The sequence below is a fragment of the Melopsittacus undulatus genome, chromosome 4 (assembly GCF_012275295.1).
Source record: "Melopsittacus undulatus isolate bMelUnd1 chromosome 4, bMelUnd1.mat.Z, whole genome shotgun sequence".
Taxonomy (NCBI): domain Eukaryota; kingdom Metazoa; phylum Chordata; class Aves; order Psittaciformes; family Psittaculidae; genus Melopsittacus; species Melopsittacus undulatus.
The window spans coordinates 85,214,591-85,240,594 of NC_047530.1; the positions used below are offsets into that span (position 1 = coordinate 85,214,591).

General features: G+C 42.9%; 1 protein-coding gene across 2 annotated transcripts in view; it reads right to left on the minus strand.

Annotated features, from left to right (window-relative positions):
* GLI2 (GLI family zinc finger 2) overlaps positions 1-26,004 on the minus strand; it is a 197,389-nt gene that overhangs the window by 127,104 nt on the left and 44,281 nt on the right. The window contains exon 1 of one of the 2 annotated variants that reach the window (XM_005153809.4): positions 17,923-18,055. In XM_005153809.4, coding sequence (XP_005153866.2) covers positions 17,923-18,055 — 133 coding nt within the window. Of the gene's footprint in view, positions 1-17,922; positions 18,086-26,004 lie in introns of those variants that run through there. The other variant, XM_031053149.2, reaches the window with a different exon arrangement.

Below are 26,004 nucleotides of genomic sequence, written 5' to 3' on the forward strand. Positions count from 1 at the left end.
AATAGTTTCTAATATTGCTACCACAACTGTAACTGTACTTCTCTCATTTGAGTGAAGACAGAGCTTGAAAAAATTCCTTGCAGACAGTTTTTTTTCCTCTTTTTCTTGTTATAAAGTCTACACATGATACAAGGGCACAAGGGATGGAAAAAGTATTTAATTAGTATTTCCAGAAATATCCTCGCCTAACCCATAATGAGGTCATGCCAGATCATAATCCTCCTCAAATACAAGAGACAAAGTGATTTCCTTTCATACAGCATCCTTTTCTGGGTGCAGCATCGAAAGCTTTTCTGTGGTTTCAAAGGGAAAATAAAATCAAGTCAGTCTGAGTGGGGGAAGTCCAGGAACACCTAATACATTTTCCTGTGAAATTAATCTGGCATGCCATACCTCAGTGAAGAGACGGGTGAGATTTCATACAACCAGGAAGCTTTCTTTTAAAGAAAATAGAAAAAAAAAATACATACACCCCCCCCCCCCGCACACAAAAGAAAAACCAACCCTCCCAAAAAAAACCCCACAAAACCACAGCTCCAGTCTCCATGTGCCCAATTGAACCCCTTTGAACTGTCTGCTCAATAATATTTCTCTTAGATCAAGCAGAGATGTGTTTGGGGTACCTGAGTCTGTTTGCTGTCCTTCCTACCTGCAGGAATTTAACCTGACTCCTGGGTGGACCCTGCAAAACACAGAGCACTGAGGATGCTGCAGGTCCAGTGGCCCAGGAGTTGGCTGCTGTTGACAGGGCTTGATTTGCACCAAAGTGCTGCTGACAGCAGATACAGCCATGAGACCCACCTTCACATTACAAGGTCACCCCTTCTCCCATAGTGCTTCCAGCAGCCATGGCACTGCTGGATGTTGAAGACACTCCAAAAATTAAAAACCAGACTGCCCCTCATGTGGTCCCTCCTGGAAATGGCATAGGGAGGAGCAGAGGCTCCGAAGCTCAGTGAACACTGAGGCCACATAGCCTGTTCACCTTACAACACACTTCACAGGTTTTCATTATGCCTCTCTGCAAGAAGCCAAATAGCTTGAACATGGCAAAAATACTAACTTGGAGAAAAGCTTCCTATCTTGACTTGATGAAAACAACAAGAGCCTGAAACCCCACCAGCTCCCATAGTGGCTTACCCAAATAATTATTCAACTTGACTGTTACATTCAGGCAGGGAGCAAAGCTTGGGTGGATGCTTGAGTTTAGCTTGCAGCTGGTGATGGCTCATCAGCTTTTCCCCACTGGAATAAGGGGCTAAAAAGTACAAAGCATTTTCTCTCTTTTAATAATCTGAAATTGAAGTAAATCAGAAACAGGACATTATCTGCTGTATTTGCCCTCTTCTGCAAACACAACCATGTGTTATTTCACTACAGAAATGACCAGGCAAAACTGATTTACTGAGCACTCATAGGAAGCCAATGGTTCTCCACTCTTCTCTCCCATCCCCCCCAAGTTTATTGTTGAGTTCTTGGAATATCAAGTACAGTGTGAAATAATTTAATGGTGGGGGGATTTTTCACCCTCCTTCTCTATCCCAATATGACTAAATTTATTGATTTTGGATTGCTGTAAATTATAATGCAATTATCCTGCTGCACAAGCAGCTTCCGATTCCAGAAATTAAAAAGCAATTCAGGTAAATGATCTTTAGCTATCATGGTGCATCCCTGCAGAACTCATTAAGCTAGGGGATTAAGAGCACACCAAAACTCTTACAGGGTGGGTGACATTAAAAACTATCATGTCTGAAAACACAGAACGTCCTCAGAAAGTTAACAGCGGCAAAGCTGCTGGTGAGGCATTCTTTTTCTTTCCTGATGACTTTGAGATGCTATCAACTTGTACATCTCCCAGGATTTCTAATGCTTACTTGTTGACCTGTTTTAAAATAAACACCCTTCCTTTGAGACAAGAATGCCATTAGGAGGGAAAATTTAAGAAATTGACAACTTCACACTGTCATCCATAGAACTTCATTATTTGATATCATAGGATCTCAGGTGGAAAAGCAGCTCCCGAGAGCTTGAGTCAGCAAGTACCTTCTGAGGTCCGAGGCTGCCAAGTGGCATGGACGAAAGCTCATACCAAATTTCTAGCCAGCTAAGGTTAATTTTCCATTTTTTTTTTTTCTGAAGAAAGCTCTATCTGGTGAAATCTCTAAAAGATTAATCACTGACTGATGGTAGTCACAGAAGATATTTTGTCATATATGCCCTTTGCCAGCACAACTGTCCTCAACCCCTCTGTCTTTCCCAAAAGTTTTGCCTCCTAAAACTGCTTGCTCCCAATTCAGTCAGTTAAGGCTGTCCTATACTGTTGTGATGCTGCAAAGCAACCATCATCAGGCTTCAGACTGAAGGTGGCTACACTGGTTGGCAGATGAAAGGATACGTGTGCACGTAGTTTGCACATCATTAAGTTCGTAAAATGCTTTGAGGATGAAATGTGCTACAGAAATATAACAGGTTATTAAATTCCTTGGTGCCATTTCCTACATCTAAGTCTGCAGTGCTCTTTGACGGATTGTGGCCAAACCTGCTACTGCTTTTAGCTTCCTGGGTATTTTTTTTTCCCTTGCCCCAGGAGAATAGATGTTACCCATAAAGCGGATGAGTCTTTCACACCTTCTGGTCAGCCCCCACAGCTGCTGTGCAGACACGATGCACGGGGAGTCCCTCCAGCTTGCAGGCTTCAAGTGTGCAGCCTCTCCACTCATTTCCTCTGAAAGCAGAGGCTGCTGGACTTGAAAGACCCCACTTGCTCACCCCACTCTTCCCTAACACAGCCCTTAATTAAAACTGAAGGCAGCTACTGCTTTTGAGTAGGACAGTGCAGATCCTTGGGATATTAGCCAAACACTACAGAGATTTATAAACTTGTCAGAGTGGCCAGGGTACTCAGAAAAGAAGCCAAAACCTTCAGTTTAAAAATCCCCTACACCATCATAAATTTCAATTTTATCTGCAAGTTATTCTCACTGTGAAAGTTCAGTAGTTCTGTTATTTCACTTCTAGTAAGAACCATGTCCTAATATGGACATTTTTACAGCATTCAGCCGAATTCTGAAGATATACGACATACCCCCGTAGTCTTTTCTCCTGTTAAAAACAATCTATTAACTCAGAGTTTCATGAAAGCCCAAATCATAATATCTGGTCTCTGTTTCTAGCAGAGGGCTCAGTAATCCCCCTCCCTATCTCAACAGCACGATTACGCAAGCAGTACAGCAGGAGCATGGGACATCAGTGCAACTCTCCGTTCTTTTTTGGGATGCATGCATACTTTTCAAATTTCCTAAAACGAGAGATTATTTGGTTTTGGCCAAGCATCTGAAACCACTCTCAGGCCACACACAAGTTACTGAGTAAGCAGATGACATCCTCCTCTGAAACCCTTACTGTCACAGATTTTGGAAACATGTACTTCAACCACCTCAGCAAATTGTTTCCCCTGTGCATTGGTGCTGGGAGCCCAAGGCCTGCCCTCCCTCCTCCTTCTCCTCCTCCTCACCCCCTGCTGGCTGCTTACAGCAAGAAGGGCATTAGTGCTGGACTGAACCTGTTCCAGTTCTTTTATAAAGATTTAGACCGTATAATTTGACCATAGGCAGCTTTATTGTCCTGATTTATATGAAGCCTTGCAGTGGTTTGGGTTTTTTTTTTGTTTGTTTGTTTTTTGGGGTTTTTTTTTTTGTAAGAAAGCAAGATTCATAGAAGTCCTTTCCCTGCTCCAGCTTGAGGACAGGCTGTGGGATCACCAGGGCTTCCCACAGGGGCTACCTCTCCCCTCACCATGGTTTTGGAAGGGCATGCACATACTGCAGGAGCTGGCTGAAGCTCCTCCTCAAGCACAAATCTTCACCGTGGCACTCACTGTGTATGTCACACCACTTAGCTTGCCCTGCCCAAGGATGGTGCAGATGATGTCTGGGGTGAATGGTGCTGGCACTCCCCTTACCCACCGGTGTGATACTGTGACAGAAACCTGAACATCTCTCCCTCTCTTGTCCACTAACCATCTAGAAAATTTCATAGGAGAGACAGCAAAAGGCATCTTTGACCAAACCATCATTTTTGCAATCCAAATAGCAGGGGATGAAAATCCAGGCAGATTTGCTAAGAGAGATGTGGCTGTAGGGACAGGCATGTTGCTACCAACCATATGCATTCCCAGGGCACACTAAACCTGGGATCTGTATTAGTATTCTTCAGTAGGCATCTGGCAGACATTAAATACCCATCTCCCAAGAGAATCTGTTACCTCCTCATGCTTGATTGGGTGAATATAAGTGAGAGCTGTGCTTGTATCTGCTACCTGAAGAGCTAGATGAAGTCTATCTGAAACATGCCAAGACCCCGTATCTGTCATTACCATACCAATTTCCTGAATAAAAATCCTGCTTGTATTTAATTTAATCTGTTCTCTGTCTCATTATGTGGCCAGAACATGTTGTACTAACTACAAAGACAGGTCAGTATGTGACTGAAAACCTAATTTCAGTTACTTACCTAAAGGATTACTGCCTGGATGAGCACCATGTTTCGGAATAACGAAGTCCACCAGTGGTTCTTCCCTGTCACTGGCATGTGAAGAGCTAATTTTGCACTGGGCCAAGGGATCATCAGAAATCCAGTCATCTCATCTTTATAACCTCATCTTCCCAACAAACATGGACTGAGTTCTAGCTTCTCTATCTTTTGTCTTTTTCTGCACCCAGCTTCTATGAGACTGTAACTCTTTTGTTCAAATACTTCACGACTTTTCCTTTTGCTACCGTTCTCTTGAAGATCTCATAAAATGGTGCTTTTTGGCTCAAACCCTGCTGTTACACCTCTGGACAACAGCTTGTCAAAGGCCTTCCAATTCCTCTACATAGCTAAACCTTCCTCCCATGCCTCTGGCCCAGGCTACCTCTGCTGCTCTGTAAATTACAGAATCATAGAATAGTTATGCTTGGAAAGGACCTTAAGATCATCTAGTTCCAACCCCCTGCCATGGGCAGGGACACCTCACACTAAAGCATGCCACCCAAGGCTCTGTCCAACCTGGCCTTGAACACTGCCAGGGATGGAGCATTCACAACTTCCCTGGGCAACCCACTCCAGGGCTGCTATGAGGTTTCCACATAGCCTTCTCTTCTCCAGGCTGAACAACCCCAACTTTCTCAGCCTGTCTTCATACAGGAGCTGCTCCAGTCCCCTGATCATCCTCATGGCCCTCCTCTGGACTTGTTCCAACAGTTCCATGTCCTTTTTATGTTGAGGGCACCAGAACTGTACACAGTACTCCAAATCATCTTATCTGAGCAAACACTTTTGACCATAATCCACCAATGGTTTCCATAAAGGACTTTGAACTTCTCCCTACCACTTAGAGACTGCTGGCACCTTGTTTCTTACCCCATCTAGAAATAATATTGCAGAACTTTGAAACAGAAATTACATCCTCCCTAGTTATGGGTTCACACAGCACTGATCAAAATCTGCAAGATTTTTTGCCTCACTTAGGAGCATAATGATTGTACAGAAAAAGTATTTTAAAATCACCTGCAAAACTGTTACCAGAAAACTCACACGTGACATGAGCCACCGTGCACTTCATGTGCCCCCAGAAGCAGATCAGTAATGCTGGGCTTGGACATCTGCACCCTTTGTTAGCACCTGGAGAAATACCATCCCCCTTTTGTGGTATCTGCAACCATGGCACTGAAGGGCAAATTCCCTCTTCTGCTCAGCTTTAATTGGCTGACATAGCTTTCAAATTCCCACTGTGTCTAAGTATGGCTTGGGCCACCAGCCCTGTTCCTCACAAAACACAAGGTTAAGTGAACAAAATTCAGGAGGACATTTCTATTCTGCCCTCGGGACTTAACTACTGGAAGGTTTTGAAGTTCGAAAGGAATAGTTTTTCATTTGGGTCACAGAAAGGAAGAATAAACTAAAACCATCTTTACAAGAGACATTGCAGAAACAGACAGTGAGGAAAGGCCCTTTGGGCTAGATACTTAGAGAAGCTCATTTCTATCCTCATTCAAGTGCTACAGAGGTTAAAGACCTGCTACAACCTGCCATAAAAGGCAAAACCCACATTAATAGAAAATGTGTTTCCCTCCCCCACTCCAAATGTATTTTTTATGAGTAAACATTTCTGCATTAAGACTTACTGTCTTCAAAGATCCCTTTTATGTCTTAAAGGTAACCATTTCAGTGATCTTATAACAGCCGTTACTTATCTTTACAATGGACAATGCACATGAACTCGGTGTCTGAGACTTTCATTTTGCTATATATTTTTTAGTAACTACTTATAAATCCAGCTTGTTTCAAGTGTCAGTGACTCCATGTGGCCAAAAGACAGCCTTGGATCTTATTTCAGTTGCTGTAAATCACAGAATCATAGAATATGATGAATCTTATTTCACATTGTTTTAAGTGGAATTAAAAGAAGCATGAAATTTACAAAACTCTTTTTCCTCCCAACCCTTTTAGCTTGCTTACAGAAGTGATGCGGCATGCACAGAGCTCAGAAAGATGCAAATGTTTTTCACACATTCAGCCATCTCATATCTATTTTAAGAGTCCCTGTTCCAGCATCTGAAATACAGGACCCAGCAGTAAAGACGTTTTGAGGACGTCTTTGAAACAGCACACTAAGGTTCCTCTGGAGTTTTCCAAAGGGAAAAAATTGCACCAAACAATAGTACTGTCAGCGCCTCTGCAGCTGATTACAGTATTAGAGTGTGCACGTGCACAGCAGGCTAACGGGAAGAAAAGGTGAAACTAAGGGTTTCTCTGAAGCTGTCATCGCACATCAGTGATTTTATCCTTCCATCACCTGGCCCCAAGAACAACACCATTCCTAAGACTCTAATTACAGGGACTTCACTAAAACCACTATTTACTGCTCAGGTCAGGGTGAAACCCTGAAGCTTCGCGTGGTTTCTGTAAATTCATCCAAATTTGGTCTGTCCAAATATCTGTCCAGCTACTTGAACCTCAGCAAACCACTTGATGAACCTCATTCACAGATTATGAATGTAGGAAAGCCTCTTAAAATGGGAAAAATAATTTTGTCTTGTTTCAATGCAAAATACAGCTATTAACAACACGATGTTCTCCAACTGAGTTTGCCAGGTAAGACAGCTTGGAAAACTTTCTTATTCCAGAGCACAGGGTGACTCCTTGTAACACAGTCAATCTCTATGTATCCCCAAACTGTCTGTCCACTGTGGGTATTGAAAATACCTTCGCTGTAAGAACGTAACCTTATCTTCCCTAACCCTGCAAATCTGTTTTATTGGCCCCCTTTGACAGCAGCAGGTTGACACTTCAGACATATGAACAAGGTCACCCTTGTAACACAGCGCCCAGGGACAGCAGCACCCTTTTGCAGGCAGGGGGAGGGAATGGAATGGCAACCTCTATGTAGTCTGACCTGTTAAGTGCTTCAGTATGACCAGTGCCATAAACATGCTAACCAGATGCTGATGGATGGGCCCGGAGGCCCAAAGAACAACGCAAGTTCATTATATAAATGGGGGAAAGAAGGGAAGTCAAGCAGCTTTCCTAAAATCATGAAGGAAGTTTGGGACTGAATCAGGAACTGAAACTAATTTTCTCCAGGCTCAGTTTTGTGCCCTCACTGTAGGGAGCCACCAAAAAATTGGGTATCTTCACACAAGCAGCCTCTGGGAGTCGGGTCAGCTTCCCACAACACATAATAATTCCTCTCGTTAAAATGTGAAGTGCAAAGAAATGCCTAAAGTCCTCACCTTTGAGTTTCTCTGTTTTTAGTTTAAAGTGTGGCTGTAAATGCCTCAGAAAAAACATCACCTGTGAACTGATATGAACAAGACTTAGCTTAACCTCGAGCCTCACAAAAGAACTACTTCCATACATTCACATAGGACACCAATATTCATGCCAGCCAGCATGAAGAAGAGGATGCTGCTTAGTCCCCCCATCACTGTTGGTGCACCCCACAAAGAGCAGCCATAAACTAAGGTGAACCCCAGATAGAAAAGTAGAGCTGAGAAAGATCTGTCTTTCCCTCTTCATAAAAAGAGAAAAAAAAATCCACTTGGGGAAAATCTGAATATTTCCCACCACTTTGAACCAAGAGGCAGGAGTTCTGAGCCCTCACCACTCTCTCTAGGCTCATAGCATCTCATGGGGTGCAGAAATATATCTGTTTTCTTTAAGCGGTTAAACTATTGTTGAAACAGTGCACATGGGCCCAGGGGCTTACAGGAAAACACCTCCTCTATTGGATGGCTTTCAGGAATGCTCAGACACTGATCTTTTACATCAATACAACTGAAGTCATCAAGATATCTACTTATCTGTTTACTTAAGGATGCATCTGTTGCAAGCTGTGATTTTTTGAAAATCTGTCAGAGTCAGGAGCTGATCCATGTAGGAGAAGAGAAGAGAACAGCTTTCTGGCCAAAACAGCACCATTCTATCCCTGCAAATGTTGCTGTATTTTAAAAATCAGATATTAGTGGCAGTAAATATAAATATTTTGCTTGCAATACTCCTGTTCTTATTTACAATTTACTTAAAATTGGAAGTGATTTCAATGGAATACAGTCTTAAAAATATCTGAGATTCCAGGAGATGGAAAGAGGTATAAAGAAAGAAAAGAAGAAAAACCCATGGAGGTCTCTAACAAACTGTAGAAAAGATAGAATTGATTTCAGACAGGTTTGTGTGAAATCTTTTTCATTTGTGCTCATGTGGGAGCACACTCAGTGGTATATTTTTTTTCATTTTAGACTGAGCCTATGTACCCAAACGTTTGCTCAGCTCTTTCCACCAAGGTTTGCTTGATTTCAACCCAACACCGCTATGAAAATCACATAAAACACAGTGCAGGTGACTTCCACACACATGTAAACTCACAAGTTTAACATAATCCTAAACCAGTTAGCATGAAGAGACTATATCTCACTTAATTAGTTTGAGAGCTAAACTTGCAATCTTGGCTGTCTTTTATTCTCTGTCACTACCATTAAGATCAGCGAACTCATCCTGCTAAACATGGAACCCACACAGAATTCATGGGATATTCATTTATTTCAGAATTTAAGGTTTCTTCACGTTATGCCCCACTTGGTTCTGAGAAAACTTGTAACCCCCTAATTATGAGCCCACTGTGCTAGGTACTGGACAAAGGCACTGCTAAAAATGAGTTAAAATTCAATAAAATCCTGTTAGTGCTAACAGAATATTTTCATACCCTTATCCAACAAAAAAGAATGGTACTGACTTCTGCAATGTGATATTCTTAAGGGCACTGTATGATGCATAAACAACTTGTGTTCAGCTCTCCTGAAGGAAAAGAAATAACTCCTCCATGTTTGGCAGATGAACATGAAAATTTGCGCCATTTGACCACGATTACATGGCATGTATTTGAGAGAGGAAAGACTTGCTAGTGGATACGGTGACCCAGGAGACCTGGGCTAAATCTTCTTTATCACCATGGATGACCCATGTATGCCATCTATGAACTTCCAAAGTTGCAGAGGTAACCAGCTTTTGACATCTATGTGAAACAGCTGCACCCATTACAGACACTTTGGCTTTGGAAAATCCAGACAGCACAATTAGTGTTTTCTAATTAAAAAAAAAATAGTGCAACAGAATGGGCTGTGTCCTTCCAGGCTTTGGTCATCACCACATGAAACCATGAAAACAGACTGCCTGGCTTCATGGGGTACAGTTTAAGGAGGAGATGAGCAATGCCAACTCCTCCTTCCACTCCAAAGTGATTGGATGTCTTCTCAAGGCCATGCAGAAATTCTTTAGGAAGTGCTGGGAATAGAAGCCCCATTTCTCGGTTCTGGTATTGGATGCATAGCATTTCTAAGAACATTTTTCTCTGCCACTTGTCTGACCCTGGGAGCAGTCCCATTGCTCTGTGCAGGCAGCCATGGAACACTCTGCCAAACCCTATCAATTATTTAGTGTCAAAAGGAAGACTTAATCTGTGTGATAAAAGAATATATTTTATCTAAAGCTTGTTCCCCTTAAACTGATTTACACAACTGGCCTCTCTAGTTGCCTCCCTTAACACAATTATTTACTTTTGCATTAATAGCCTTCCTCCACTTAGGTTATATTTAGGTGCTTTTTGGAGCCTTTAGAATTTACTAGTGTTTTTCCTCATCTTTTTAGCAGAGATTTTAAATTGCCCATCTCTCTGAACAGGCCATTAAAACAATAGTTTTGTCAATGCTGGTGAAAGGCTGAAGCAGCTCTGGGAAGCAGCTCCCATAGCTGTGTTGACACTGGGGTGTCAAGTTTGCCTCCAACTTGATAAGCCAAGGGGTGAGATTTTAGTTCATAACTGATAGTGAGGGCTATCTGTAGCTCACCAGGCTACACACTGATGAACATGAATGGAAGACCTTAAAGCATTAATCTAGTCCCACCTTGGTTCCTTGCTTTAACACCACCCTTCAATTCTGGTCAAGTCAGGAAGACTGGGATTTGTCTGCCTAACATTAGTCACCTCAAATCAAGGATGAAACCCTCAAGGGACCAAAGCAGGCGTCTCCAAAGCATGCAAAGGGATCCCAAACTAGACACCTAACATTTAGGCAGTCAGCTTCAGACAAAACAAGTCCCAGTCCTCGTCCCCCATGATTACAGCAGGCTCAAATGCCACAGTTAATGGATGGTGCTAGGAAAATTAATTTATAAAACATGTGAAAATCTCATATGTTTAGGCAAAAAGCTGTCAAGATACTAAAATCTCAAACTATGGGGACATACTGGCAGCACAGAAGAGACAATCCAGGAAAAGCATCATAGAATCATAGGATAGTTAGGGTTGTAAAAGACCTTAAGATCATCTAGTTCCAACCCTCCTGCCATGGCCAGGGACACCTCTCACTAAAGCATGCCACCCAAGGCTCTGTCCAACCTGGCCTTGAACACCGCCACGGATGGAGCATTCACAACTTTCCTGGGCAACCCATTCCAGTGCCTCACCACCCTAACAGCAAAGAATTTCTTCCTTATATCAAATCTAAACCTCCCCTGTTTAAGTTTTAACCCATTATCCCTTGTTCTATCACTACCGTCCCTAATGAAGACTCCTTCCCCAGCATCCCTACAGGACCCCTTCAGATACTGGAAGGCTGCTATGAGGTCTCCACGCAGCCTTCTCCAGGCTGAACAGCCCCAACTTTCTCAGCCTGTCTTCATATGGGAGGTGCTCCAGTCCCTTGATCATCCTCGTGGCCCTCCTCTGGACTTGTTCTAACAGTTCCATGTCCTTTTTATGTTGAGGACACCAGAATTGCACACAACACTCCAAGTGAGGTCTCACGAGAGCATAAATATAATCCATTATCACCACTGGATTTTCCTACTTGACTGTAAATGACCAACCCACAAATAGGTAGGTTCAGCATAATTTAAAAAGAGTCACTTTTCTGAAGACTAAACTAGATCCATGGAAAATAAAAAATATTAGTACTTGCCAGAATAAGCTTGTGGAGCTTGCAAAACAATAGAAAGGTGGAAGCTAATATTATCACAATTACTATTATTAATTATAATAATAATACACTCACAAAATTCAAAGGTCTTTCAAGTAGTACTTAATGATTGGGATCACCAGTGCCAGAGCCAGCCTGTGAATAATACCTTTTTAAAATTTGATCCCATAAAAGCTTTTCATGTTGGTATGCAATCCTGCAATGTGGTTAGGGATGAGACTAAATTACTCTGTCTTCAAAGTACCTTGGCATCGGTATAGGGCTGAAAGTGTAAAACCTTTGGTATGACAGTGTGTGGGAGCTGTACACAGTCAGTGAATGTTTGCTGATGTTATAAATCATAGAATCTTTTAGGTTGGAAAAGACCCTTAAGATCATTGAGTCCAACTGTAAAGTTGATACATCATTAAATGCTTTGCTGATGCAGACTGTAACATCTTCTGTAGGGACTACGCAATGTGAACAAAAAGACTGTAAACATTAATGGTTATCCACTCTGAGGTTCCACCTTTGCCCACAAGGCTGGCTACCACATAGAAGAACCCAGTATAGAGGTTTGGGAAAAGGGTTTTCCCCATGAGGAAAAGAAAAAAAAACAACCCAAAACCTAAAGAACCCAAAGCAAACAAGTGACCACAAAGTGGGACTCTAATCACTTGTTTAAGCAAAGATGTACTGCTGACTGTTTTAAAGAGGAGTCTAGAGAGACTCAACATTGATGGCTATGGATAGAGGAGAAAGGGCAGACAGAAGAAATTATGTACTTTTTGTGGCACAGTTTTGTGGCAATCTTAACTACTAAATTTCTGTCTGTGCACCTGAAGAAATAAATCTGTTGCTTCCCAGAGTGCTCTCCACCACGTCCACACACCAGATTATGTTAAATGAACATAAAAATAGTGCAATATGGCTTCAACTTCATCCATTACTACAGTGATCCTTTTTAACTATCCCACTGAGCAAGTTTCAAGCAACCAGTATGATTCAAAGCTGGCAGGTCTTCACAGGCCTTGATATCCTGTGACTGAAGAACAGCCTCATCGTTGCACGAGTCTGAGCATCTGAGACCACTGGGTGCACAAAGGGACATGAGCAGGTACACAAGAGAACTGTAGGCAACCTGGCCAGCCAGGAGGGCTATGGTAGCAGAGAAATCCACTTTAAGACCCGACAGAATTATTTTTTTTTAAGACTAATGGAAATCTCCAGGGAAGCAATCAAAAATTGCATTTCTATCACTCTTGCGACAGTGTTGCACTGAAACCCTACCCAGTATGGGGGCCACTGAGCAATATGCAGTAGATATGCAACAGACAGTGGCTGTCACAAGAGTTTAATGGTCTAAATTACAGGATTTTCCCAACATTCAGTTTTAACTACTTTCCTCCTTCCCTTCTACAGCCATCCCAGGCTTCTCTGTTAGCTGTGTATTTCAACATTTCAAATTGCATGCACCAAAGCAAGGCAGGACAGGGAAGCTAAAATGTGCTTGTAGTGCTTATATTCCTTTTCCTTGAAAATGTGAACAACTGAAAGAACATTCTTTGGAGAAGATCCCTGCCCCTCCGGGGTGGACAGAAGCAATTAAATCATTGGGCTGTTCTCCTAAATTTGTCTGAGTCTCAGGCCACACAAACTATATATTTTTTTCAGTGTGCTGAGCTCTGCTGGGATGTTGGCATTTCCTCCTCCTCATTTACATGGTCTTCCCATAATCCAGCACTAAGACAAGCTGAACTGCACATGGACTCCCTGCCAATGCCACTCGGGGTTTGCTTACAGAAGACCTCTGGAGAGCGATGGGAGGTGCTCCCTGCCCTTCTCTTCTGCCTATGAAAGGGCTGAGTGTGCTACTTCTGTAGCACTGAGCATTCCCACCAGCCCATAAATCAAGTGACCAAACTCCATCCCAATCTCTGATCCACTGCAGAAAAGCCCCACACTCTGCCCTCACAGCACAGGCAGGGCGAAGAGCTGTATTTCATCAACTGAAGCCTTAATATCAGAAGAGAGTCATTACCTCCTGGAAAAAAAAAAGTGCAGCCAGAGTCTCACTGGTTCTGCAGCTTGGTTTCCCCATGTTTACACCAAATGACTTGTTGAACTTCATTATATACAAAGTATTTCCATAGATCAGAGGCAGGGAGACCTGTGCAGCTAACATAAAATAAATTACCACCCCATGATAAATGGTTCTATTAGCAATCCAGATTGTTAAACTCAGATACAACAGGATGAAGGGAGCACTGCCCCATTCATTCTCCCTGCGGCAGATACTGAGTTGTAAATAGGTTATTTTGTGTGTAAATAACACATTAAAACTCAGCATTAGCCGTGTCTTTTGATAGAGAGGAAATTGTTCCAAATAAATAATCTCGGACAGGAATGTAAAGTAAGCCAGATTTAATAGTGCATGCCTGCTGCAGCCGTGTTAAACATGACTAAAATGATAAACCCCAGAATATACTAATAGTAAACTATGCTCTGACATCAAAGTAATGAGGCTGTATTTTTACCCAGCTTTAGAAATGCTAAAATTAGTCTTGACAGAGCCAGACATCAGAAAAATGTTTCAAACGTAAACACCATCAATTAGGAAACTTGGTGTTTGTGTCATGTGGAGGGTGGGGTGGAGAGGGAAAGGTGCATTCTGGGCATTGTTAAAGTCAGGCAGTTAGCATTTAGGAGAATTTGTATTTAATTTTTATTACAGGATGAGAAACCCATCTTCCTAAATATCTCTGCCTTTGAAAGAGAGGCTCATTTAAATTTCTTTTCCAGCCACATGCCTGGGCTTCCTTACGCATGCTGATATGGAGGATGTTGCAGTGCTAGCCTGAAGGACACAACCCAGTCTCACTCACTTGGGGCTTTGCTCCAAAGTCTTCTACCCTACACAGCAATATGCACTTCTGCATTCAGCAAAAGGGCTTTCTAAACATAGTGTTATGTGTTTACCCTTCCACAAGTAGAGGCACCAAAAGTGAGAGGCTCTTCAGCAGATTTGACTTGTCTATAGCTCTTACATACTGTCATTAAAAACAGTTACCATCTCTGTCACACATACACATGTGCTCCTACATTCTGTCCTTAAAAGCAGTTTCCATCTCATACACACCTACACACCTACATGCAGAGGAGAGGAGCTTTGATTCTTTGGATGGCATGATTTATGGAAAAATAGAAAATCAGGAGAGACATTCCTGATGTCATTTCTGTGAGGCCAATTTCTGAACATCTGATCAATGAGTTACTGTAAAAAAATGTCAGAGATCTCTAACATGGCAGGTTCAGTAGACTAAAAATACGAGTTGCATATTGTTAGTACAAAAGGACTCTTCTCCACTGACAGCAACACCAATCTCGTTTCCTACAACCATAACTTAACTTCTTCAAGGCTGGAAACATTTGGCACAAATATTCAAAGCAAGGGAACTAGAAATTGAGACTTACAATAATTTAGTCTAAATAATAATATAATTAACTAGTTATTCTTCAATTATTTAACTATTATTCACTTTCTTGCTTCAATTACCCTAATTATAAATAAAACCTTATGAATCTATTCAGTCTTATGAAGGAGAAAGAAAACCTTATGATCTGAGAAACATGCTGTGTTGGCACTCCATCTGTGTGACTCAGTAGAATAAAAGAGAAGAAATGTGTTGCAAATTACATTTGTTTGGCTCTGGAGAGCAGCTTGGTGATCTGCAGTACTAGCTAAGCCTTGTTGCCACTTTCTCACATGCTAGTACAAAGAGGAAAACCTTTACAACAAATAAAATAAAGAGTTTGTCTTGGATGAGAATAAAGACTTGTTTGTATGGCCCAAAGCAGGGTGGGGAGCTCAGATGACCTCCCTTTAAAGCTGTTACTCTACTCAAACTGAGCATTGTAATTAATTTCCATGCTTCGTTTGCTTTCTTCATAAGAATATGAGCATAAATATGTATATTTGTTATGAGTAATTACACTAGTTTAGTGAATCAAATATGCTATGTTAGCACGAGCACCACATAAGTACAGTCTCATCACTACCCAGCCTTTTTGTTATCAACTTCTAAATCACACCTTGCAGTTAACTAATGTTAGAAGATGACTTTGTATTAATTTTTCTACTTACAAGCACACGCACCATGCTGCTCCCTTTCAGAAGCATGTATTATGTCTAGCCAGAATTCAAAGAAAAGCTCTCAGAACCAGAAGAACATGTGCATCACTTGCAGAGTCCTAGAGCCAGCATCTGCTCATGTGCTGCTTCACTGCTAGCCATTTTAGGTCATTTATGACACTTCTCTCCACAGCAAGACATAGATTTCACTCTTTACATCTCATTACACAATGCTTTCATCACAATTCTCTGACATCTTCAAATAATCACTTATTTTTGCACTTCCTTTTAATAAAAGGACAAATATTGAGCCCTTAAATCATTCTTTTTAAAGGTGAGAGCACACTGCTAATGGGACATATAATACTGGACTCAAAAACCAAACAAATCTCTGGGGATACCAAATGGACCAGTGGATACTCCACCTTGGGTGCATCCTCATTTCCATCACATCTCTGGAAATGCAGTGCTGCTTCCTCAGCGGATGCTTTCCCAAGGCAAGTGGGGAGAACGTATTTACTCATAATAGCATATATGTGCGTTCTGAGTTCTAATATATTCTTGGACTTCATTGACACCATTCAGTCCTTTGGATCTGCCAATCACTGAGATGATGTTTCAAGCAGGTTGCCTCAGTGGCTCCTACAGCCTCTGCTGCTTCAACAGGAATCAAAATCTGCTGGGGGACTGAAACATCTGCATGTTGCTGTCTCTGCCTTCCCCCTATTTCTGCCACTCAGCAAGCTTTCCTTTCTGCCACTTCACGTAGTGCTCACAAGGAAGGTGGCTCAAACCCATTCAGAAGGATGAGATTGTTTTTCCCTCCAAACAACTCTGTGTAAAAGATTTTCTAATTCTTCTTAAGAAAAACTTTCTTTTGGCTAACAAAAGCTAACAAAGTTTATCAAACATGTGCACTAATCTGGTAGATTATAATGTAGCAGCTGCTACCTTATTTCGCACATCTGAATCCTCCTAGCTCAATGTGGAAACAAAAACCGAGTAACAAAGGTGTTGAAAAGGAAGAATAGATAAACCAGATTTAAGCGATTTGGACTGGGAACTATCTTCAAAACTCAGCCAGCAGAAAACACAAACACTTCAGCCGAGCTCTGTAGGAAACAGAGGAGCCTGCAGAGGGGTCATGCTGCTCTCCTGGGGTGATGAAAAACCACTGTGCAGTGAAGGAAGGGAAGGGGAAGAGCTCATTTTGAGGTAGATTCTGGCTAGCAATAACGTACATTTTTAAGAGGGGAAAAAGAACCTGTCTGCAAGGTTTAGACAGCTTGGATGTCTCTTGCCACATCTGAGCTGGTGTGGACCCTTCTAAGTTTGTCTCCTTACACCCTTATGTCCAGAAATAACACCCAGTCCCAGTCCCCAGCAAGGTCACCATGATGGTCCCCAGCAGTCCCCAGCAAAGTCCTGATGGGCATAGCTTTGCTCACACCTGGCACCACCATGAAGGGCCCTGACACCAATTTGGAGCTCCACCAGCTCACGTGTGCAAGATGTTTTCTGGGGTTGTATTTTGTCTGGCATAGCCAGTGAAAGGAGGCAAGAGCAACAAGCAGACATGCACATTGCCACTCTCCTCTCTCTTCCCAGTGCTACACCCAGCAAAACCAACCCTATGCGCCTCAAGGGTGTCCAAGAGAGCTTCTCAATTTACTTCAACATCAGCAGGACCAACATCTTGCCAAAAACACTGATAGAAAAAGAAATAAAGAACTGAGCTATTTCTGACATTAAAAGGAATGGTGCATGTAGGGGGGTTTCTTTGTGAACCTTCTTGTACTGGGGCCAGACAATCCCAAAATTCCTCTCTAACCACTAAATCCCAGCAGCAATGACTGAAGATGGTGCAGTCTGTTAGCAGGATCATAGCCAGCACACAACATCCCTCCCTGACCACAATATCAGGGGGTCCTCTGGCTCCAGCCAGGTTCCATGGAGGAGTGGCAGGCACTATGCTGCCAGCAGCATACAGCACTGGCTAGCTGGTGGCAAGCAGTGATAGCATGCCTCAACTCTCCAATGGCCACCACTCACTACCCATCCTCTCTCTTGCCGCAGCCCAATTCACTGGGAGAGGTGGTGACTCATCACAGTGCAGTGACGTTTGGATGCCACGTGGTTACACAGGTTCCTGCTCCTGTGACCTCCAAGGGCCAAGAACCCCAATAAACTCAGCGTGTTCATGGGAGGACAGATGCCACAGGACTTATTAAATTCTTACAGTCTAATAAAAAACACCCCTGCTGCTTTCAAACTGTGGAAAACATAAAGTACCTCCTTGTGCCACTGCTGCTCCTGTAGCTGCTAAAGGAGTGGGTTTCTTCCCCGTCTCCGTAAAGCCATTCCCCTCCAGAACGGCACCTTTCCCTTCTTTTTTCCCAGCAGCTGTTGAAGCAGAAGTTTCCATCTTAGACGTGCATCTTCCAGCTCAGCGACCCTACAGGACATAAAAGAAAAACAGATTCTGCTCACTACTCACAAAATGCAAAATCAGCCCCATGAGAAAGCAGCTGATAGTTTAGCAGACCTCAGAAGTAAATGGCAAGTGGTAAAGGTTTCCTGGGATTCTAGGTCCAGAGGCACAGCCAGTACAGCAGCCACAGACAAAAATGGCACAACCCTGCAAAGGGATGGATATTCTGACATCCACTGGCTTCAGGAAATTGAAGACCTAAAAGGATCAGGACCAAAACACATGTTTTCCCCACTTAAACTTGGGCTACATAATAAAGCTTATCATTCCAAAGGGCATTCCAGGACTAAACAAGTGAGACACAATAATTTAGTGTGTATAAAACCAGTTTGTCAATCCTATACATGACCTAGCTCATCATACACAAAAAAACCCCTGACTCAGCTAAAACCTTCCAATAAAAATAAAGGAAGAAAATACTTTTAAGATTTTTTTTTCCTTTCCCCCAGTTGGTGCTTATTCTGTGTGCTGGTTCTGAAACAGTTTCTTGACCAGAACATTTCAAAAGTGCTTACAGATAATCTGCACCAGAGCTCATCTAGCTCTCACTGGTGAGGACTAAGATCAATCAATTCCTCCGTCTCTCAAACAAGTTCTATCCTACCAGTCACATCTGAAAACAAGCTACAGCTTTACTCCTTTTACATATGGTGAATTAAGTGACAGTGAAAACTCCACGAACCAAGTAGATACCAAAGCAGAAATAAGCTGGTTATTTCAATTTATGTCCATGAAAAATAACAGCTCCTGAACTTTTTGTCAGCCTGATAATTTGTTCTGCATGACTCAAACTTAACTGGTCTCCCAAAAGCAAACATATGGACTTCCCAAATATAACATAAAAATGGGGCTTCTCTTAAATGAGGAGGCATGCTTCATTTTTGACTGAAAATACTGTTGTTCTCCCTGTTTTAACTTGTTTTATTTCAAATGTTTCCATGACCCCTGATTTCAAAGAACCCACACAGTTAACCTGGCATTACCAACCACTGGCTGGTCTTGGGAAAACCCACTGCTAATTCCTCCTTTCCTTTCCAATTTTAATGCAGATCTGAGATTTTTTTCACATGCAAATTTTCAGATGCAAATTTTTCAGCTCCTGAGATATGCTAGAGCACACTGTCTGTTTACCTTACTGGAATTAATGGGATCAGCCAAAAAATGTCTGGGAAACCATCAAACTTTTCTGCCTGTGGGTAGTTTTACTGCCATTGTGCCAGCTCAAACTTCCCCTCCTTCACTCTGAAGGATTAACTGACTCCTGAACATCTTGGATTAAAAAGTTAACTCTCCTAAACAATTTAAAGCACATAAGGATTTCAGGAACTCCCATGTGTGAATTATAGCTTTTACCCTTTAGTTGTTACTGAACCTGGTGTAAGCACTTCATTTTGGGATTGTGGTGTTGTCGTCTCCTGACTATTTTGCTGGTTTTCAGGCAGGTTTTGTGCTATAACTTGAGGGCAGACAAGCAGAAAAGCGAAGACCCTTTTCCTCTGCTACATGATGAGCTCCATGGCTCAGCACAGTCAGCGTGTAGTCCCATGCTCTCAGACTCCTCACACCTACCCCTGGAGACCCTCTACATTGCACCACTGTTCAAGACAGGCTGTCCTAAACAACTTCCTCCTCTGAGATATGTTAAGACTTCCCTATAAACATGAAGCCATTCTTGCTATCCCAGAGGAGGTTGGCATGTGGTGGATGTGGTCCTGCAGCACTGTCACAGCTGCCTGGGCTCCAGCTGGATGGTGGCTCACTGAGCAGCTTATACCAAGAGCCCTCAGGTACTGCCTACTTTAATGGGACAACTAACTGATGGACCTTCAGTCACTATCTGCAGCTGTGACCAGTGAAGCCTGCATTGGAAATTACAGGACCCACAATTACAGGCTTTACTTATGACACAATACTCCAGTGAATACTGAGATGGCCCCTCCAGGCCCTGCCCTGGCATGTGCTGAGACTGATGGCAAACATGGGATGAGTTCCTGAGGGCCAGGACTTTACAGCATTTTAATCCAGAAATCAGGCTAGGTTACAGACCACGTATGAAATAAATATACTCAGGCTGGAGGAGTGTTTGACCTAGGTCTGACAGCCTGGGCTTCTGTTCGTTAAGCAAATAAACTTCAGAGGCTATATTAGGAGCCCCCCACCTGTTTCTTCTTAGTTCCTCCTTTCAAGGCTTTGCACTCTTGTTTGAAACCAGACGCTTGCCCTCACACCCCTCCCAGCCTCCTCCCTCCGGGTTACCCTGACCCTCGGGGCAGCCTCATGCCTGAGGAGGCTTCCTCAGGGACTGCAGAACACAGCAGCCAGGGAGGGCAAGGAAGAAACTACTGGTAGAAATTATTCTCCTGTGAAGCTAGCAGGTTAGAGCAATGCTTGTTTTCATGAGAGGTTCCTGAAGTGATGTCTCTAAATCCATGGCACAGACACCTCAGTAGGGACCCAGTTTTTCAGATGTGTTGTTTATCCAGCTGGAATTTGACAGGAGATCAGGCCCCTATCTGAAAAATCCAGCCCCTGTAACTGTATGCTCTCTTTTCAGATGAATTATGAATTAAAAAAAAAATCCAGTGTCTCCAATAAATGGTTGCATTAAACAAGTAAATCCTTCACAAATACTGGATTAGGAAAAAAAAAACCAACCACCAAACCCAAATGCAACTCCTGTAATCTTACAGGATTTAGGTAGTAAGTCTATAATTATTTTTGCTTCATAAAGGTGCTTGGGGAAGAGCAGGCTGGATGTGAGGCTCCAGGCTTTTCCCCAAGTCAGTGACAATCAAAAGTTATTCTCCTTCCACAGCCACCCGTAACCAGAGCTGACCAACCTAGCCCAGGAGGACACAAGCATCCACCCAGGCCAGATCCTGCCCTGCTCAGCATCTCTGTCCACAGACTGGGACAGAGACCAGTGAGCAAAGGAACACCAACACTGATTTCATATTCCACCTCCTGAGGTTTAATGGACAATGGCTGAGAGTCAGCTGAGCAGACTCCCCCACTGTGCTCTGGTGCTGTGGATGACCAGAACACAGAGCTGGAGCTTTGGAGATTTAAGTTCTCATCTTGGCTCTGTTACAGTCTCCTCTGTCCCTGGGCAAAAAGCTTAACCTCTCTCGGAGCCGGTTTCCACAGCCATAAAATAGGAAATAGTACTTTGCCCTATTTGCAAAGTGCTTTGAGATCCTTGGAGGCACAAGGCTATGGAAGTGTTTTTATTACCAGTATAAGAAGATATATTGATGGAGGCAGTCAATCCACACCATCCAGGAGCACAATGTTCATTTTTTAAGCAATACATAGTTTGCTTTCTGTTCAATGCTAAACTTTTTCCGCTGCTCTGTGCCACACAGAATTTATAAATTCAATGACAGATTAATCTTAGCAACGAGCCATTTGGCATGAAAAAGGGTTTCACAGGGAGCCTGCTTTTTCCTGTAAAGAGCATGCATTTAGGAGTGACTATACAGAGAAAGACCCTGTGCACTTATTCAAGCACAAGTCTCTGCCCTCCGTCATTACTCAGAATTAGAAACCCAGAATGGATTACTCAGATTGTTCCTAAGGTTTGTAGCTTTCTCTGCAGGAAAAGGGTTGGGTAATTGATTTTGACACTAATACCAGCACTATTCATATGCCCTGTAATATAATTCTGCAGTGACACTAAAAAGGCAGCCATCTGAGATCTGAACAAGGAAAGTGCTATATGATTTGCCCTAGACAACCCCAGCTATTTTAACAGCTGCGTTGTATATTAAAAGGGAGAAATCCCAACAGAATTAAAAACAACAAAGTCACATTTGCCTTTGAGGGAAAAACAAGAAGCCATAAACTTTCCTAATAAAACAATCCCTCCTGCTAAGTGCTCAAGAAATGGTTGAAAATACTGTCCCAAAATACCTGTCTCCTTTGGAGGGCATTAGCCAGAGCAGAACTGCTAGCAAACTTGGGAACAAATAGATGCTCATCACCCATAGTCCCTGCATGCCCTTCTCTTGAAAAGACATTATTTCCTTCTTCAGGATTTTTCTTTCACCAGGAAACCCCCTTCTCCTCCCTTAGACAGAGTAGAAAACTGTGTTTTCTGTGAAAGCTTTTCTGTGAAATGCAGATCACTAATTCTGGCCACCTTTCCTCAAAGACTGAGTAGCAGTGACAGAGCAAGCCTCTGTGGAAGAGGGTAGGTGCCACTGGTGATGTTGTGACATGGGTCCAGTCCTCCAGAAGCCATCACAGTTGCTGAATGCCACCTTCTGAAACCCTGCAGGGTGAGAGGAAGGGTTTTGCAGAGGGGGCTTCCAGAAGACATTCTGCTTTTGTGAATATTTCCGGCTTTCTCAGACCAATGTCTATCTTCCTCTTTATCTTAAGTCCATCTCTACCTGACCTCCTCATGCACAGCCCCAGCAGTGCCAGTGAGGTGCCATCACGCCCAGCAGGACATGACAGACATGTGTTTGCTGCTGACAGCAGCACTACCTCCACTGCAGCACAGCCAGGATGAAGCCCCACTGCTGCTGGCTCCTGGCATGATTGGGAGCTGGGGTAACTGGTGGTAGCCTCTGCACAGCTCTCACCAGGTTTGTCCTCATACACCCACCAGGGAGATACATTATCTGTTCTGCCACATCACCCTCCTCATACCTTTCATGACGTGCTGTTCTAGTTAAGATAAACAAAGAGATACTCCCACCATCTCCTCTTTTGCAGTGGACTGTGTCATACAGCTAAACTCTTCTGACTACATGATCTGCTTGTGAAATTCAGTGTCAGCCAACTGTTTTGAACATCGGCTTAATACAGTGGCTGCTGTGATCCTATTCAGTCTCCCAGGATTTGAGCCAAATTATGTTCTCAATTACACAGAAGTAGCAGCAGTTAACCCAGTGAAGCCATAGGCTTTATACCACAGCAAAACTTGACCCCTGTATTTTCGTTTATATCAGCAATAGCTTCAAATTACTAAAAAAAGTTACTTCTGTACACATGCCGCTACTAACTGTTGGGCTATACAAACATGCTCTCTATTAGTGAAGGATCTTATAGAAGGAAGTGCTTATAAACTATCAATCTCAGCTAAAAGCAGCATAAGTATGAATTCAGAACTAGCCACTTTGAGGGTCCTCCTGACACCACGTTTCCCATCTTGACAGGGGGGTTGGAAATAGATGATCTTAAGGTGCTTTCCAACCCTAACTGTTCTATGATTCTATGATTCTATGACATTGCTTAGGAATGGTCTGCTTGGGCCAATCCTACCAAGTTGATTACATGTGGAAATTAGAGCTGTATGTTGGGGCATGTGTGTGTAGAGCAGTAGCTGTCCATCTAGAGGCCCTTTCTGCCTCCTCCAAGCTTAGAAAGTGCTGTGGTGTGTCCCAGCCAGCTTCTGGGAGACCTTATGGGATGGGAGAAAAAGAAGCAGAGACAGCCCCACAATGACAGGAGTGGTGTTAGAGCTCCTTAGGGCTTCTGTTTTTCTACCTCCTCCCCAACTCCTGCTTAGAGAAGAGCAATACTGGGGCTGCTGAAGGGAAGAAGGAGGGAGCTGTGCTGGCGTTCAGCAAAGAGGATAGAAAGACACACAAGTTCTGCTCACCCACTCCCCGAATGTAGGCCTAAAACTGGTAAGAAAACTGAGTGTTCAAACGGCTTCACCAAACAGTTCCAGCCCATGGCAAAAGTTGCATCACTTAAAAAAATGAAGAGGCAGAAAAAAGAAAAGGGGAAAGAAAAAAAATAGAGAAGAAAACCTCCAGGATAGTTGGCAACACTGCAATAGTTATACAGGTTCTGGAATGTACAAAGGCTGAAATCAGAGACTTAGCATCTCTTTTGAACTTCAAAAACAACAAGTCTCTTCAAATCACTCTGTTAATTGGCTTTAAATTAGAGTTCTACATTAATGAACAAATCTTTCGCATACGGCATGAAACGGATACGCTTCTAGATTAACTTCCTGATCAACACCATCTGCCATTTCCATATGGCAATGGCAAACCAAAAGCACTAGGAACAAGTCATTCTTGCCTGACTGTGAGGGGTCAAAGTGCACCCAGGACTGCCTGGTGCTTAGCACCATTTCTCTGTAATGTGATAACTTCAGAACGTCACCTCCAGCCAGCTCCAGAAGATCCAGGGATATTCCAGGCACCAATGGGCGCAACTCGGCCCAGGGAGGTAAAGGATGAAGGCAAAGTATGAAAAAACGCATGATGGGTAGGAGGCATGAGGGAAGGAGGATTGTTTGCAAGGGTCATTTGCTGGATGTGGAAAAAGCAGTGTGTTCCTGAAGATGGAAAGGAGCCTGGAAGAAACAGAAGAAATAAGGGGAAAGAGGGATGACCTAACAGATTGGTGTAGGTAAGAATATGAGTGAATGGAAGTACAAGCACAAGGCAGGCAGCCAATGACAAATCCTGTAGAGAGAGAAAAGAGTAGCATGAGAAACAGGAAGAAGGAGGCTAAAGACAGACCTGGTACCAGAAAAAATGGAGATACATAGTCCCGCTGGGGCACAGTATGACATCTAGCATGGAAGACACAGGGCAAGGAGGCATGGCACAGGGAGAAGATGGAAAATATTCCGGTAACTTGCAGGGAAGCAAAATGGAGAGATGCAAGGGTCTCTGATGGAAGAAATATGCCAAGGAAACAGCTCTAGGGAATGCAGCCCTCCACTGTCTTCTGTCCCTCTTTGCAGTTGGACTACCCAAGACAAAGATACAATCCGCTGCTTCATGTGGTGCCAGGCATATGAAAAGTACACCTCAGAAAGGGTCAAAAGTGGTGTCCTGCTTTACATTGACACTGACTACAGTGGCTTCCCATTTGAATCAGACAAGGCCAGTGGGGTTAGTGGTGGTGATCAGAAATTATCACCATATGCACAATCTTGAAGTATTTAGCTACCTGCTCTGGAGCTAGCATTCACCAGCTGGATGCTCCTTTGAGACCTTCCAGCAGGGACACACAAAGAGTGTAATGTCAGTGTCTGCACAAGGACACTCAGCACCCTGGAGACCCTCATCCTGGGCAGGACTGACAGATGTGGCACAGGACTTACAGGAGACATGCATTCTTCAGGAACGTCAGCCAGAGGCCAGGCTATCCGAGGACATTCCACAGCACCAGATGACAACACTGAGTCCACTGGATTGAAATATAAGTGGTGTTTCCCATTCTAAAAAGTTGCTTAATTTCTGAGCTGTGCTTACTGGAAAAAGGATAATATTGAATAAAGGAACTGAGATTTCACCCCTTCTTTGCGTTTAGCCTTCTGTTTGCATTTTTCACGAACACTAATGTCACTTTTATGTTGCCGCTTCCTTACAAATACAACCAATTTATAAATATTAGATTAATATGAATTATTACCCCACTTCAAGTATATTTTCAAGTTGCCAGCCTTAGAGCCCTGAACAGAAATTGTCTTTCAGATACTGGGTTATATATAATTACAATACATCATCAAAACATACGAGCAGACATAAAAGCTCAAAGCCAGACACAGATTCGGCACTGGTCCATGCTGAGGCATGCCGGCTGGGGTACATGACTTTTCTTCCTCTCTCTCAGAATTTATCTTTGTGTCATACTTTGGAAGAACCGAGAAGTTGAAGGAGTGAGGACTGGAGGGAAGAGCCTTTTGTGGTGAAAGATAAAAACAAAGTCATGCTTGTACCTTTACAAAGCCAAATCCTACATGTCTTATCATGAGAAAATTTTTACTATGAGAATTCTGACAGGCAAAGAACTGTCAAAGAAGATAATCAGGACACTCCTGTATTCAGACTATGTGTTAGCGTACTGTAAAAATATGGAAGGATACTACCAAGTAAACAAAATTGCTCAAAAGTGATACATCACCA